General features: G+C 31.8%; 1 protein-coding gene across 1 annotated transcript; it reads right to left on the bottom strand.

Moving 5' to 3' along the window:
* Positions 1-291: 291 nt before the first annotated feature.
* Positions 292-12,923, bottom strand: LOC111717302 (chaoptin; the record flags this gene model as incomplete). Its single annotated transcript, XM_023492802.1, has 11 exons — positions 12,865-12,923; positions 11,255-11,515; positions 10,921-10,968; positions 9,665-9,785; positions 8,880-8,952; positions 7,850-7,917; positions 7,408-7,468; positions 1,666-1,775; positions 1,151-1,243; positions 808-862; positions 292-428 (listed from the first exon to the last, which is right to left on the bottom strand). Coding segments are annotated over exons 4-11 (718 nt in total), but the record flags the coding sequence as incomplete, so codon positions are not given.
* Between the last annotated feature and the right edge of the window lie 791 nt (positions 12,924-13,714).

The following is a 13,714-nucleotide window of genomic DNA, read 5'->3' as shown; positions in this document are numbered from 1 at the left end:
TTGAGAGAAGGGAGTCTTACGATCCAATCCTGAGAAATACCACACGGTACATATATTAGGTCTTTAGGGAAATCGCTAAGTAGCGAAACATATTTAATAATTTACAGCTGAATATAAAGAAAGAGTCAGTATAAATTCCGTAGAGTCGTCTCTAAAATTTCATCCTTTTTGGGTAAATAATAGAATTGGTTTTAATTTCAAAAACAAAAAGTGTAATTTTTCTAAATTTTTCAAAACATATTAATTAGTAATCAGATGTAAAAAAAAATATATATATTAAAATATTTTCACCTAGCATTTTTAGAGCGTTGAGGTTCTCAATAGCCATGAAAGGTATTTTGGATAGTAAATTGTCTGCTAGGTTTAGAGTTGCCAGGACGGGTAGGCCTGTGTTTAAAGCCATACTGTGTATGTTGATTATCATGTTCCTAGCAAAACCCGGTTTATCTTTCATTTTTCATTCGGCGACATTGGTTGTGCAATAATGCACATTGTACATTGTATGTTAAAGAGCAAGAAATATTTTATTTATTTTTTCAGAAAGGGAAAAAACACATAAAATCAGAAAAAGAATTCTTTGCCATTGAACCTGTAGGTTTATCTTTATCCCAATATATCAATACATATTTCTTGTTCCTACAACAAACTAATAATTAAAATTAAAAATGAATATCCTTCCTGTTAACACAAACTTTTTAGTGTTTAATTAACGGAAATGAAATTGCTGTTTTCATTTGGATATTTTTTGATTTATTTTTTAAGGAAAAACCAGTTTGTTTGTTTTTAAGATTGAACCAGGTTGTTTGCCTGCTTAGATCTAGTTCAGTCAGTTCTCCTAGATTCCAGAATACTCCTTCAGGGACTAGGGATATATGCGTATTTAGACTTTTTTTAAACTGAAATATATTTCGCTTTTCTAAAATATATAAAATAATTAGAGAACACAAGTTAGAACTAGCTCCAGATTTGCATAACTGTTTACCCTTTTAAGGCTGTAGCCTGTATTTCACGAAAAGATAAAACTACTTTTTTGCATTCACAAGAGAGAATGTCGCCCATAAAACTCATCAGTCACTTTCTTCAACACTTAAGTGTATAGTCCAAGCGGGAGGATGGGGTTAAAAGATATTTCCCAAGCTAACAGTTGTTCCTGAAGCAATAGAGTTTCCGGCTAAACTAATATATTTAATAGAAGGTGGTAGAGTCTTCAGTTGGGTAACATCCAGCTCACAAATCTCATTATCTACAGAACAAAAATAGTTGTTTATAAATTAATCATTAAAAAAAAGGAATATTTTTGAAAACCGCGGTCGATACAGCAAATAGATTGTAATCAAAAGTTTATCAATACATATTGTAGATAGTTGTATTGATATTTGTTCATTGCTTAATTGTTAAAGGGAGGTGTAAACATAATTTTAACTAACATAGATTGTAAGGTCCAAGTCACAGCAGTAACAATGAGGAAAGTATGGTCGTTGAATTCTGACAATTTTCCTTCAGTGTGTCAGCGGCATTATTCCGCAAGTCAGTCCATCGAGCAACCACAATAGTAATAATATATTTTCAGGTAGAAATTAAGGGATATCCTATTAATTCATCTTTGATTAAAGAAAAATCAAAGCTTTTCAAGATGAATATTTAGATTTTTAGAAAGATATGTACCTGCAAGATCTAGATGATTAAGTTTATTAAGTCTCTGAATACTAGTGTACGGTATCTCTTGGAACCGGTTTCCTGCAAGAATTAACCTCCAGACTGACCGCTCCAAACCACTAAATATAAACAGTATCAGTATTAACCTCCAGACTGACCGCTCCAAGCCACTAAATATAAACAGTATCAGTATTAACCTCCAGACTGACCGCTCCAAACCACTAAATATAAACAGTATCAGTATTAACCTCCAGACTGACCGCTCCAAGGCACTAAATATAAACAGTATCAGTATTAACCTCCAGATTGACCGCTCCAAGCCACTAAAAATAAACAGTATCAGTATTAACCTCCAGACTGACCGCTCCAAAGCACTAAATGTAAACAGTATCAATATTAACTTCCAGACTGACCGCTCCAAGCCACTAAATATAAACAGGTTCAGTATTAACCTCCAGACTGACCTCTCCAAAGTACTAAATGTAAACAGTATCAGAATTAACCTCCAGACTGACCTCTACAAACCACTAAATATAAACAGTATCAGTATTAACCTCCAGACTGACCTCTACAAACCAATAAATATAAACAGTATCAGTATTAACCTCCAGACTGACCGCTCCAAACAACTAAATATAAACAGAATCCTTTTAAATTAATTCCTCATATCTTCAAAATAATCAAAAAAAAATTTTGATCCAATGAAATACTAAAAAATAATCAATTTAACTGAGGTCGAATTTAACAAATAGGTAAACAGGGTTGAACTACTTCTATAGAGCACTCTCGGCCACACTAGAAAAAGGAACTTCATACAAAATAAAAATAATAATTAAAAAATCTTGAACGAAGACTTTCTTTAAAAATATTTAGAATTGATCAGAACCTCTGAGTAGGCCTTAGGGTTTAAAAACCTATAAAAGTAACCGGCCTAAAACTCTATCTTGACTCTTTTGCTTTCTATGATTTTATTATTATTTTACGGAAATCTTAAAAACTACGTTAATTCCCCAAACTTATATTTTTCGTGATGTTTTTGTCAAAATTTTAAAAGTTTTTAAAAAAAACATTCTTAATTGGTTTTAATATTATTCGCTCGTCCGCGCAATTAGTTTTTTTTCTCGTTAAATGAACAAAGAAAGTAAAAAAATTTCTGTGTGTGCAAAATCCAAAATAAAGGAATTGAGTCTTTGCCACAAACTCGGATTTTCCCATCCCAGTATCTTGTTAACCGGAGGGCAAAAACCTTTGATATTTCAAACTTAGGTTTTTTTATCTAGAAGAATTCATAGTTTGAAATATCTAAGGTCTACGACATTGGGTTGAAAAGATATAGAGATTAGAAAATCAGAGTTTGTTGCAACGACTCAATTCCTTTCCTTATAAATATGAATATATTAGATCACTGGACTAGCCTATAACTACCCAAAGATTGAGAAGGATGGAAGATGGGTACCTAGTGCCCACTGCTCAGAGTAAGATTTATGAATTATGAGATTAGAACAGGAGGGGGGGGAAGGGGGGGGGTTCTAGGTGGGGGGATAGGACGAGCCTAGAGGTCCATCAGGTGTATTCGTCCGTGAGGATATTAATGATTAAAGTAGATTGTAAGGATAGGACCACCGGGGATAGATAGATAGCTTTCAGACATTAAAATAGACAGATAGATAGATAGATAGATAAATAGATCATAAATGAGAAATAACAAAAAAAACTGTCTTTTCTATATATTCAAATCCGTATGCTACTATTGTTCCGCTTAATTTTAATAATTGCACTTTTGATATGTTTGATATCTGCGATGAATAAACATTTTTCTCTTTTTTTAAATATTTGAAAAATTATCTAAAATTTATGTATTAGGTTGAAAACTGAGTATAACAATAACTGAATATTAATTTATGATTTTATCCATTAACATAATATGACATCTCTTATTGATATTTCATGTATAGTATTAATCATTTATCTAATTTAACTGTAAAGGACTGTAAAGGAAAAATGAAAGGGTATAGGATATAGGATAAAATCTGAGAATCTCAGGCATTGAAGATTCCATATAAGACATCTATCTGATGTTCCTGTCTCGAGAAATTCAAAATGATAAGAAAATCTATTTATATGAAATTTTGTACAAAAGAAGTAGGTTTAAACAGATCATATTCAGCAAATACTCAAACAATCTGAAAACGATTATATCCCACAGAAACCTGGGAATCTCAGATTTGCTCCCATTGTAATTTTTTTTTTAATTTACCATTTTTAATAGATATAATTGATAACATTATTAAGAAGTTCGTATTAAATCACAAGAACTCCCGCCAATGAGAGTGCAGTATACTGGTCATGTGATACAGAAGAAAATCAAGTGACCATTATACTGCACTGCCATTGGCTGAAGTTATGGTGACGTAATACGAACTTTACGGACTATATGTAATAATATTATCAATTATATCTATTAAAAATGCAAAATAAAAATTAAATGATAATAACAGGAGCAAACCTGAGATTCTCAAGTTTCTGTGGGATATCGTCGTTTTCAGATTGGTTTTGTATTTGTGGAATATGATCTGTTTTATACTACAACTTTTATATAAAATTGAATATATATGAATTTTTCTATAATTTTGACACAGTTTTATATCAATTTCTCGAGACAGAAACATCAGACAGATGTTTTATATGTATCGTTCAACGCCTGAGATTCTCAGGTTTCATCATATACCCTTTTTCCTTTTTCCTTTGCGTCGAATATATTCAAACATATTTTTTTAAAAATAATTTTCTTTTTTCTAAGCATTTTTACTGAGACTGAAGTTCGGTGCACTAAAAAACCATGTTGTTTTCACCCCATAAAAGCTTTTTAGATCAAACCGTTAACAACTTTCCCCTTTCTCTATCAAAGCACGTTTACAAAAACTGGCAAAATTATGATCAATTATTTTTTTGTTGTTGCATGAAATTGATGTAAAATACTATAGCCCCCCCTCCTCCCATTTTTCTGACTTACTCTTACTGTTATCCCGCACACGGGCAGCCGTAGAGTACATTTGAATTTCCGAGCCGGGTCAACCTTTCCGGTCCCAGTTTTTACTGTACCGCACGGACATTGGCTTAATTAAGCAGACAATCAACAGGACTAGCCAGTGCAAAAAGGTTGACGCGGTCAGACTTTATGCTTCATATATGTTGAATTTACTTTTACTAATGAGGCAGCGGTGCGTGCGCATACTACCGAACTACTTTTACAAAAACCGTATAAAAAATTCTTAATTTTTTGTTGTTCCATGAAATCAAATATGAAGTCCCCCCCCCCCCCTCCATCTTTCTGACTTACTCTTACTGTAGAGAGGAGCGGTCCAACCCGCTTCCCTCGCCAACTATTAAAGATATCTCAGATTCTAGGAATATTTTATATTTGATGATTTGGTTCAACATGATCCACATATATTAATCATCTCCATTCAACGTACATACATACATACATACATACAGCTCTAACATATATAAAGGAGGAACAACATTACGTTAGACATTGATGTAAACATTGATTACACATTTTTTACGAGTTACGTAATTACTTACATAATTGTTTTACCTAAGAATATATAGAAACTTACATAAAAGAATGTGTATTTCGAGCAGTTGCTGGGATATGTTAACAAAATTTAGCCTGGACAGGACTGAGTTTGTTTACATTTCACCACAAAACTGCAGTACACTATTTTTAAAGGGTTACCTAAAGTTTCCTTAATCAGAATTTCGAACATGTCATATTAGATTATTAAGTGAGTTCAAAGTTCGTAAAACTAAGAACTATACTTTAGAAACAATACACCTACAGGAATAGATAGATAGTACAATAGGTGGTAACAGAGAAATGGACCAATTGTACATGACGTCACAAGTGTCAAATATAACAAGGAAGAATTAACATTTTCTCCCATTAGTTGACAAGTTTTCCTAAATTAAATAAAAAAAGTGTAAAAACAGAAACTAATTAACGCCAAATTGCACTTCTTTTACTGTAAGATAAGCACTTTATCATTACTATTATTAATAATTTTGTCGGACAATTAAAACTGTTGACACTTGTGACGTAAGAAGTATTTAATTTATTCTTTAAGCATAGAAATTAAAGCCAAAATTTTATTTCAGAGTATTTTAGACTCAATAGAATCATTATTTAACTGATTAAAGAAGTTTTTAAAAGTTTTTTTTCGAAAAATGGTTCCAATCCACATTAATTTAAAGTACCAATCAAACCTTTTTTAAATGATTTCTCATATATTAAAGTTGATTAAAACATGTGAAGCTAAAAATATCTAAAAAAGTATAAATATAATGCGTAAAACTGACAAAAAACCTTATTTTGAAATTTACAATGAACTTTACGGAGATGATTTGATTCAGTACTCGCAGTAAATTCAAAACCTTATATTTGACTATTCAAAGTTGAAAAATCCTTCTTAAAGAGAAAATGAAGAAAGCAGGAAAGAAGCCCCAACCTTTATCATGCATAAGAAGCCTGTAAGCAAATATTAGTATTTATTCTAATTTGCAAGGATGAGAAACCGTGTAAGTGCAGAGTGGTTCCACAAGTACTAAATATTATAATTACTGTAATGCTTTGATTTAATAAGATATGTAAATTAGGGTTTATATTAAGGTTGTTGAGGGGGAAATTAAATCTATAAGTGTATTCCTTAAAGTCATCTCAAACTTTTAAAGCCTATGTACATTTTATGGGGGGGGGGGGGAGAGGGGGAATGCTTAGCTGTTAAAAACATTTTTGGACTATTTCTAACTTAATACAGTTTTTATATTTTGATTTTTATCAACCCATTTTAAACAAAGCTGATAGACATCTGGAAACTATTTAAAGGGCGCACCTCGCATTTAGTTTTCAATTTAAATTTCATGTAAAATATGGATAAATAAATGAGACCAAAAGGGCATCGCGGCATGATGATATTGGTTACTGATCATGATACAGTAATATCATGATATCTTTTTCAAATTTTTTAGACAATCCACGAACAGTGATTTTCATGCCCCTCCGTTCCCAAGTTTACCATATTACTATACCATTTCTTTTCCTCCGTTGAAAATATTCAAATCTTATCATCCCTCTNTTCTCTGTCGATACTTTTTTAGACAACCCATGAAAAGTAATTGCCATGTTCCTTCGTTTTCAAGTTTATCATATTACCATACCATTTCTTTCCCTCCCTTACAAATATTCAAATCTTATCATCCCTCTCCCATCCCTCCCCCTCCCCCATCCCTCTCCCATCCCTCCCTCTCCATCTTATGTCGATAGTCTTGAAATAATCATATATCATCCGAGTGAGTAGAAACTTAAACCATTACACAAATAGAGATTCAAAACCAAATTCATCAAACAAATTCTTTTTAAGAAAATATGGAAAGATGTCTTTTTTTGGTTGGGTTTTATCCTTTTTCCGTAGAAAAAAATGTTTCAGGGTAATATTAAGTGGGCCTCCATTAAAAAAGATGACAATTCTGATTGACAACGGTACCATTACAAGCGCTGTCTGATCAAGCATGGAATAGATATTAATCATAATGTTTATGATTTTGTGACTTCTCTTCCAAGGTGACTTTATAGTATTTATCACATTATTGAACAGAAAATAATTCAATGTTGTGAATTGGGCATTACCATCTGAGCACTACGTTTTGTACTATTGACAGATTCAAGGCTTAATTTAAATCTATATAAACCTGAAGGTAGCGGGAGGTAATCTTGTCAGCAGGTTTCTACTGATTTCAACACTCCAGCAACCTAAAAATAACACATATAATTAATAAAAAGAAGTTTAAATAATTTCACAAAAAAAAACATATTTAGACTTGTAAAAAGCATTTGATTATTAAATACTTTCTCAGATGTCACTGTGTCACTGTCAAAACATTTTATATTAATAATATTATTAAAGATTTTGCAACTCTAAAGTTAATGTTCGAGGTTTCCTGTGAATTAATGTCATTAAAATTTTATATTTTGAACCCTACTGGGACACCCTTTAGATATTTTTACGTCTATTTTCAGCCCTACTGGAACACTCCTTATATCTTTAATCCCTCTTGGACGTATGTTTTTCATCCCACTGGGACATCCTGTTTTTTTAATCCTATACTGGGACGCCTTGTGTATTATACGTACCCATGTTTCTCAGTCTATCTTCTTGTATCACTCTCAAGGAATTAGATGACAGGGTTAACGCAAAAACCCTGTGTACACAAAATATATAGAGTTTTTCTTCTGAAATCTTATTTTTGAGTAACACCTGAATGTTGTGAAAAGTTTCATCAGTTTTCAAGTCTGGGTCTACTTGAAAGTGTCGCAACGCCTGACAATTGATTTCGATTTTCGCCGCACTAATTGCCTAACATGTTTTTACTCCTAGTTTTGTACATTGTCTGACTCAAAAGCACGTGTTTTTTGCTTTAATTAAAAATGTGAAATTAGCAAGATGATAAGAAAAGTTAGCCCAAGCTTGCAACTGCTTGCAATCTTTGGGTCATTGTGCAAATGGTCCCAATTCCCACCAGAAGATAAAGGGACCAAGAATATAATAGAATTTGGTTGCTTAATTTCATTCTTGATTTATAAGAAAATGTTAAAAGATAAAAAACGCTAAAGACGTTTAAAGCACGATTAATAGATAGATATAGATATTATAACCGTTGCAATTTCTATTGGTTCTGAATAGTCCCCAAGCACGTGACTGAACCCTGATTGGATTAGACCGCAGACTCTACCGGAGAGTCAAAACAAGGGTGATACGTTTACAATAATAATGCTTTAAGTGGTGTAAGAAGTGGTTTAAGAACAATTAGATAATCTTATAGGATTAATCTGGATACAACTGGATTAATCTGGATACGCTGGATTATTTAAAGAAGCCGTGGAAGCAAAAACAAATTAATGCAAGGTTATTTATCATGTTTTCCTTTTGTACACAGGAAAAATTATCCAGGGTATCCCATAAAACTGTGAAATAAGACGAAGACTTTTATACTCAAACTTGATAGATTTATTTTTTATGTCTACTATAGCAGTTTTGAATCCAATACTCATGATATTCCTTAAATGTCGTCTTCCTATTCCACAGTTTTATGCGTCTGACTTTTTGAGTTTAAAAATACGCATATTATGATTTTAAAAAAGGTTAAAAATATATATTTTGTGCCTCGATTCTATGAGATCTTGTGGAACGTCTGCTAGTTCTATACCATTGCACTCTACAGCCCCCAGATCATCCCCTACAGTATGTACAGTACTGCAGTTGTACATAGTTTAATAGGATATGTACATAGTACATTAAGGAAGTGAGCACTAGAAACTCTAATAATGTTTTCGTAGACTTTAGTTGTTTTAACTTTAAAATCTGACAAATACAACAGTCGACGTTTAAAATATCAAAGATTTGCATCATCAGAGAGATCATTAGAGATGGACATCGTTTTTGTCAATAAACAACACTTTTAAAAACGAAAAACATTTTTGGTAAACGATGGTGTCAATCAGAAAAAACGAACGATGGACGAACGACTTGGATTGTTCAGAGAAATGAAAAAACAAAACGAAAAAACGAACTATAAAAACTATCGTTTTTTACTGAACAATCGATTTGTTCTAGCAAACTTTAAAAAACGTTATTTTATTTACTAAATGAAAGATTTTTTCGAACGACCATTTGAAAAACGATCGGTTTTTTACTGAAAGAACGATTTTATTAAACAAACAAGTTTACTGAACAATCGTTCATTGAGAAAACGAACGAAATAAGCGGAAAATGAACGATAATTTTGAGAACGAGCGTTGAACGAACGAAATAAAAAAATACTCAAACGCGCCATCTCTAAGTCAGGTTACATCGATATAAGGATATGATGAAAAGAGTTTGTGGCAAATGTTCAACTACTTTTGCAAAATAAAAATGAGATTTTTTTTACATTTACAGAGAATATTTACCGTTTGATGAGCAGAGGCAGAGTGGGTTAAACTTGCAGGAGGATAATTTCTTTCTATCTAGTATAGATATCTGGGAGCTCAAGGAGACCAGTAGAGAGAGTTGATACAACAGAATATACATCTACAAAAAAATCGAAAATAGGTAATTTATTCATGGTCATCTGTTTCTGTGATATTTGATCTTTATCCAAACCGCATAGATTTCCTTCAATTTAATTGCAAATACGACTTTTGAAAAAGTTTGATGAATCAATTTTATTCAAATAAGAATTCTGGATAATTATGAAAAAGTAATATTAGATTCTACCATTGATTTTATCGATAATTTCGTTTGAAAAATGTGTTAAGAAATTATATTAGATGTGTTTAATCTGCTTAGGTTTTAACCAGCGAAAGATAAACCAAGTTTATTCCTAAACTTAGTAATTAAGTTTCAGAAAAAAATGTTTTAAACTTAGTGCAGCCTTTCCTTCATAATTCAGAGCTGCATATTTTGCCTCCCCCCCCCCTCACCGCCCTCCTACATGAAAATATTTTACAAATAATTAAGCAATGCATTTACTTTTATTTTTGGGTTTTTATGATCTCTACCCAATAATCTAGAAAATGAAAATTCAAAGATAAAATTAAATAAATTTTCCTTTGTTTTAAAATGATTTTTTTAATAAAATCTTAAAAAACTTAACAATGTAAGTTCAAACGTTGACCAATTACCATGTTTTTCATAAATCCTCTTAACCCTATCCCGATTGGGCTATTTTTGTCTAATATAGATTGTTTCCCCCCTTTGATCCCCAAGGGGAGTGTGATACATGTTCATAGTCCAACTTTTCAATGCCTGGTCATTAAAAAAATTAGACCTCTATCTTTAAAAGTTAGAGTGCAAGGGAGCATTCTAAAAAAGATCAAAAAGTACGTCAGAAAAATGTTTAATTTTGACAAATGTTAACTTGTGACACATGTTCTTACTTCCATTTTTCAAGTACTTTTTAAGTACATACATTTTAGTACTGTACCTTGATTAATAGAAAAACCGACCCGCTGGGCTGTTTGACTGTCATGCATAAAAACATTTGCCAAACTTTGTTCACAAATCTAAAGTTGAAAAAGTGAAGAAGTTTTAGAATTCTAATGTGAGCCGTGTTTTAGTTATTTAGAATCAAACCACCGGTGAGTCGTGATAGGGTTAAAGTAATAAACATAGTATAAGAAAACAAATTTTGAGTAATAGTTTATAAATAAATTAAATAACTTACCTTTAGCGGAGAGAGTATTAACTGAGCTGGAGAACTAAGTTGGAAGATCTGTGAAAAAAAGTTAGTTAACTAAATAATTAACGACTTAACAGAAGTTAAAGAGATGAAAAAGGAATTCCAACTTTTTACATTTTATCTTGTTTTCAGATAAAAATTAACCCCCCCCCCCCCCCCCCCCCTGCTCGCCCGTGTTTAGACCTTTCCTGGTGCATTGGGTATACTTTATATTATCTAAAGAAGTTTTCTTATTTCTATGTATAGTTTGATTATACCAAAGTAAAGGTAGATGTTGCTCTTTAGACCTAAGATTAATGGTTCTTTAACTAATCTTTTCCTTCCGTCTTCCGGTTCTCACTTCCGGTCTACGTCACAGCACTTCCGGGGTTTATAAACGGGGTTTTTATCACTAAATAGTTTAATTTCTCACTTTGTTTAAAGATTGTGTGATTTAGTTGGTTGAGGGGGATACGTTAATTCTATTTTGGATGAATACGCACAATTCCATTGTCTGAAGAGGGATACAGGGATACAGGGATACAGGGATAGACTGTAGGATTAGTCCATTCTACTTATCTGGCACACGAAACAGTTGCACCTGAAACAGTATATTCTTGATATCTAGATATATAAATAAAATATGTATGTATAATATGTAATTCATCACACTGAACTAAGGAAAGTAGGAAAAGGTCAAAATTATGAAACATTATTAGCACGGCTTTGTGACCTTGTATCTCCTCTGCAAAACTAATGGAAAAGCAAAAAATTTTGAGAAGAAAAACAGACAAACAATTAAAGGTTTAAACATTTAATTAATGTTTTGTAAATTATAAAAACTTCCTTGTCCTGTAATATTATTATAAAACATTAAACAACTTGTAATAAATATCGTGTAACCCTATATTTGTAAACCTGAACTACGTTGTACATTATTAATTATCTACCTTTGTAAATAGCTATGTAAAACCCATATCATGATTTATTTTTACTGCGCTGTAAATAACTACGTAACATGATTAGCTTAATTACGTTTGCATAAAACGACGTAAAACTTGTAAAAACGTTGATTAACATAACTTGTAACATAGATCCCAAAATATATTTAGTTGGAATTACACTCCGCTTTGATTACGGTAATTGTTACGGAGAATTGTTATTTATTATTACAAAACGGTAATTGTTACGGAGAAACAATTGCAGAAAACAGTTTACAGCTTGATTACGGTGTGAGAGTAATTGTTTCTTAATTTGTGAATTAGAAGAGTCCTGAATCACTTTCAGTTGGGATAAAGTCGTGTCCGAATTGACATTGATAGTAACGTAGTTTTGAACTGACTAGTTCTTATGCCTCGTACACCAACGAAGAGGATTGAGTTGTACCTGGATTGATACGTGTCTAAAAGGATTTATTGGAATAGGGCATTTACTACACAATTATATTTTTTTATGACGAAAATTACAAATTCCAATAAAACCCGATTAAACACTATTTCCTTGAGATCTGAACCTTTGATTAAACAGCAAAATAAAGAAATTTTATCTCTTTTAATCTTTAAATGTTTGCCTGATTAAATCTAATTGAATAAGTTTAAACTTGAATAAAATTTTATACAGAAATATTGAATTAATTAAGTTTAAATGATGAAATCTAAATATCTCCACATATACAATCTCTCTGATATAGCAAGAGGAAACTCCTCATGCATGCGAAATAAGTGATACAACATTGTGACCTCGTAGCTTCTCTAATTTTGATTTTATGCTAAACGTTTCATTTCAATTCATTTAGTTGCATATAATAAACTATTGTTCTTTTTATAAGCTCTTTAAAAAAAGTGATTGGACTGAAAACATCTAATCGTTCAATAATAAAGCTAAATTTACTTTAATGTGAAGTGATATCTAAGGATACTGGAAGATGTAAACATTAAAACGTAAACACACCTGACCCTGGCTCTAAACTCCTAGAACTGATGATAAACTCAACGTAATATGGCTTCACAGGGAACGAAGAGGGGGGGGATTAAACTGCTCTAGGGGATTAAGGTGTGCAAGGGGGGGTTTTTTTATTTTTTGGGGGGTTTAGATAAGAATTATTGATTTATATTCATATTCTTTGTGGTATTACTTACAATTGGCTTCTTTATTTCATATCGGAAGGTTAATATAAAATAGATTAACTGAATTAGTTGGAACCATTGAATTATATTTCTTCTCATTTTATGATATTCTTGTTTTTAATTTGATTAGTCTCTTCCTGGTAATCTTGTTCTGAAGTTCTAAAAGAATATCTGAGCTAAGATTAGCACATATCTTCTCTCAGTTAATAAACTATGCTCTAAGAAGTCAACCAACACATATTTGTGATATACAACATTTACTTAATAGATGAATAGAATTTGCTTTATATAGATCGTAAAACATAGCTATTTTCTAGCTTGGCTCTGATAGAGAAACAAGAAGTTGAAGTTAGAAAAGAAGGCCCCTTATTACTAAGTTTTGATGAAAACAAAGATATCATCGATTCATAAATTTCTTTTGACATTTCTCATCACAGATGGGGAGGGGAAGGAAAAAAGTGGAATTAGGAGAAGGGAAATGGGGGGTATGTAAATCTAATATAAGAAAGTGGATGAAGGAAAAATAAATATTTAACCCATAAGAAACAAAAAAATTTAGTATGGAGAAGAAAGAATTAAGGAAATGAAAAAAAATGGTAAAAGATGGATAGAACAATAGAACAATAAAAGGAGTTGGACAGGGGCGGTTGGAAAGAGGGTTTGGAGAGGGGGTT

This window comes from Eurytemora carolleeae, unplaced genomic scaffold, assembly GCF_000591075.1.
Source record: "Eurytemora carolleeae unplaced genomic scaffold, Eaff_2.0 scaffold2498, whole genome shotgun sequence".
NCBI classification, from domain to species: Eukaryota; Metazoa; Arthropoda; class Copepoda; order Calanoida; family Temoridae; genus Eurytemora; species Eurytemora carolleeae.
This window is presented reverse-complemented; position numbering and strand designations above follow the sequence as displayed.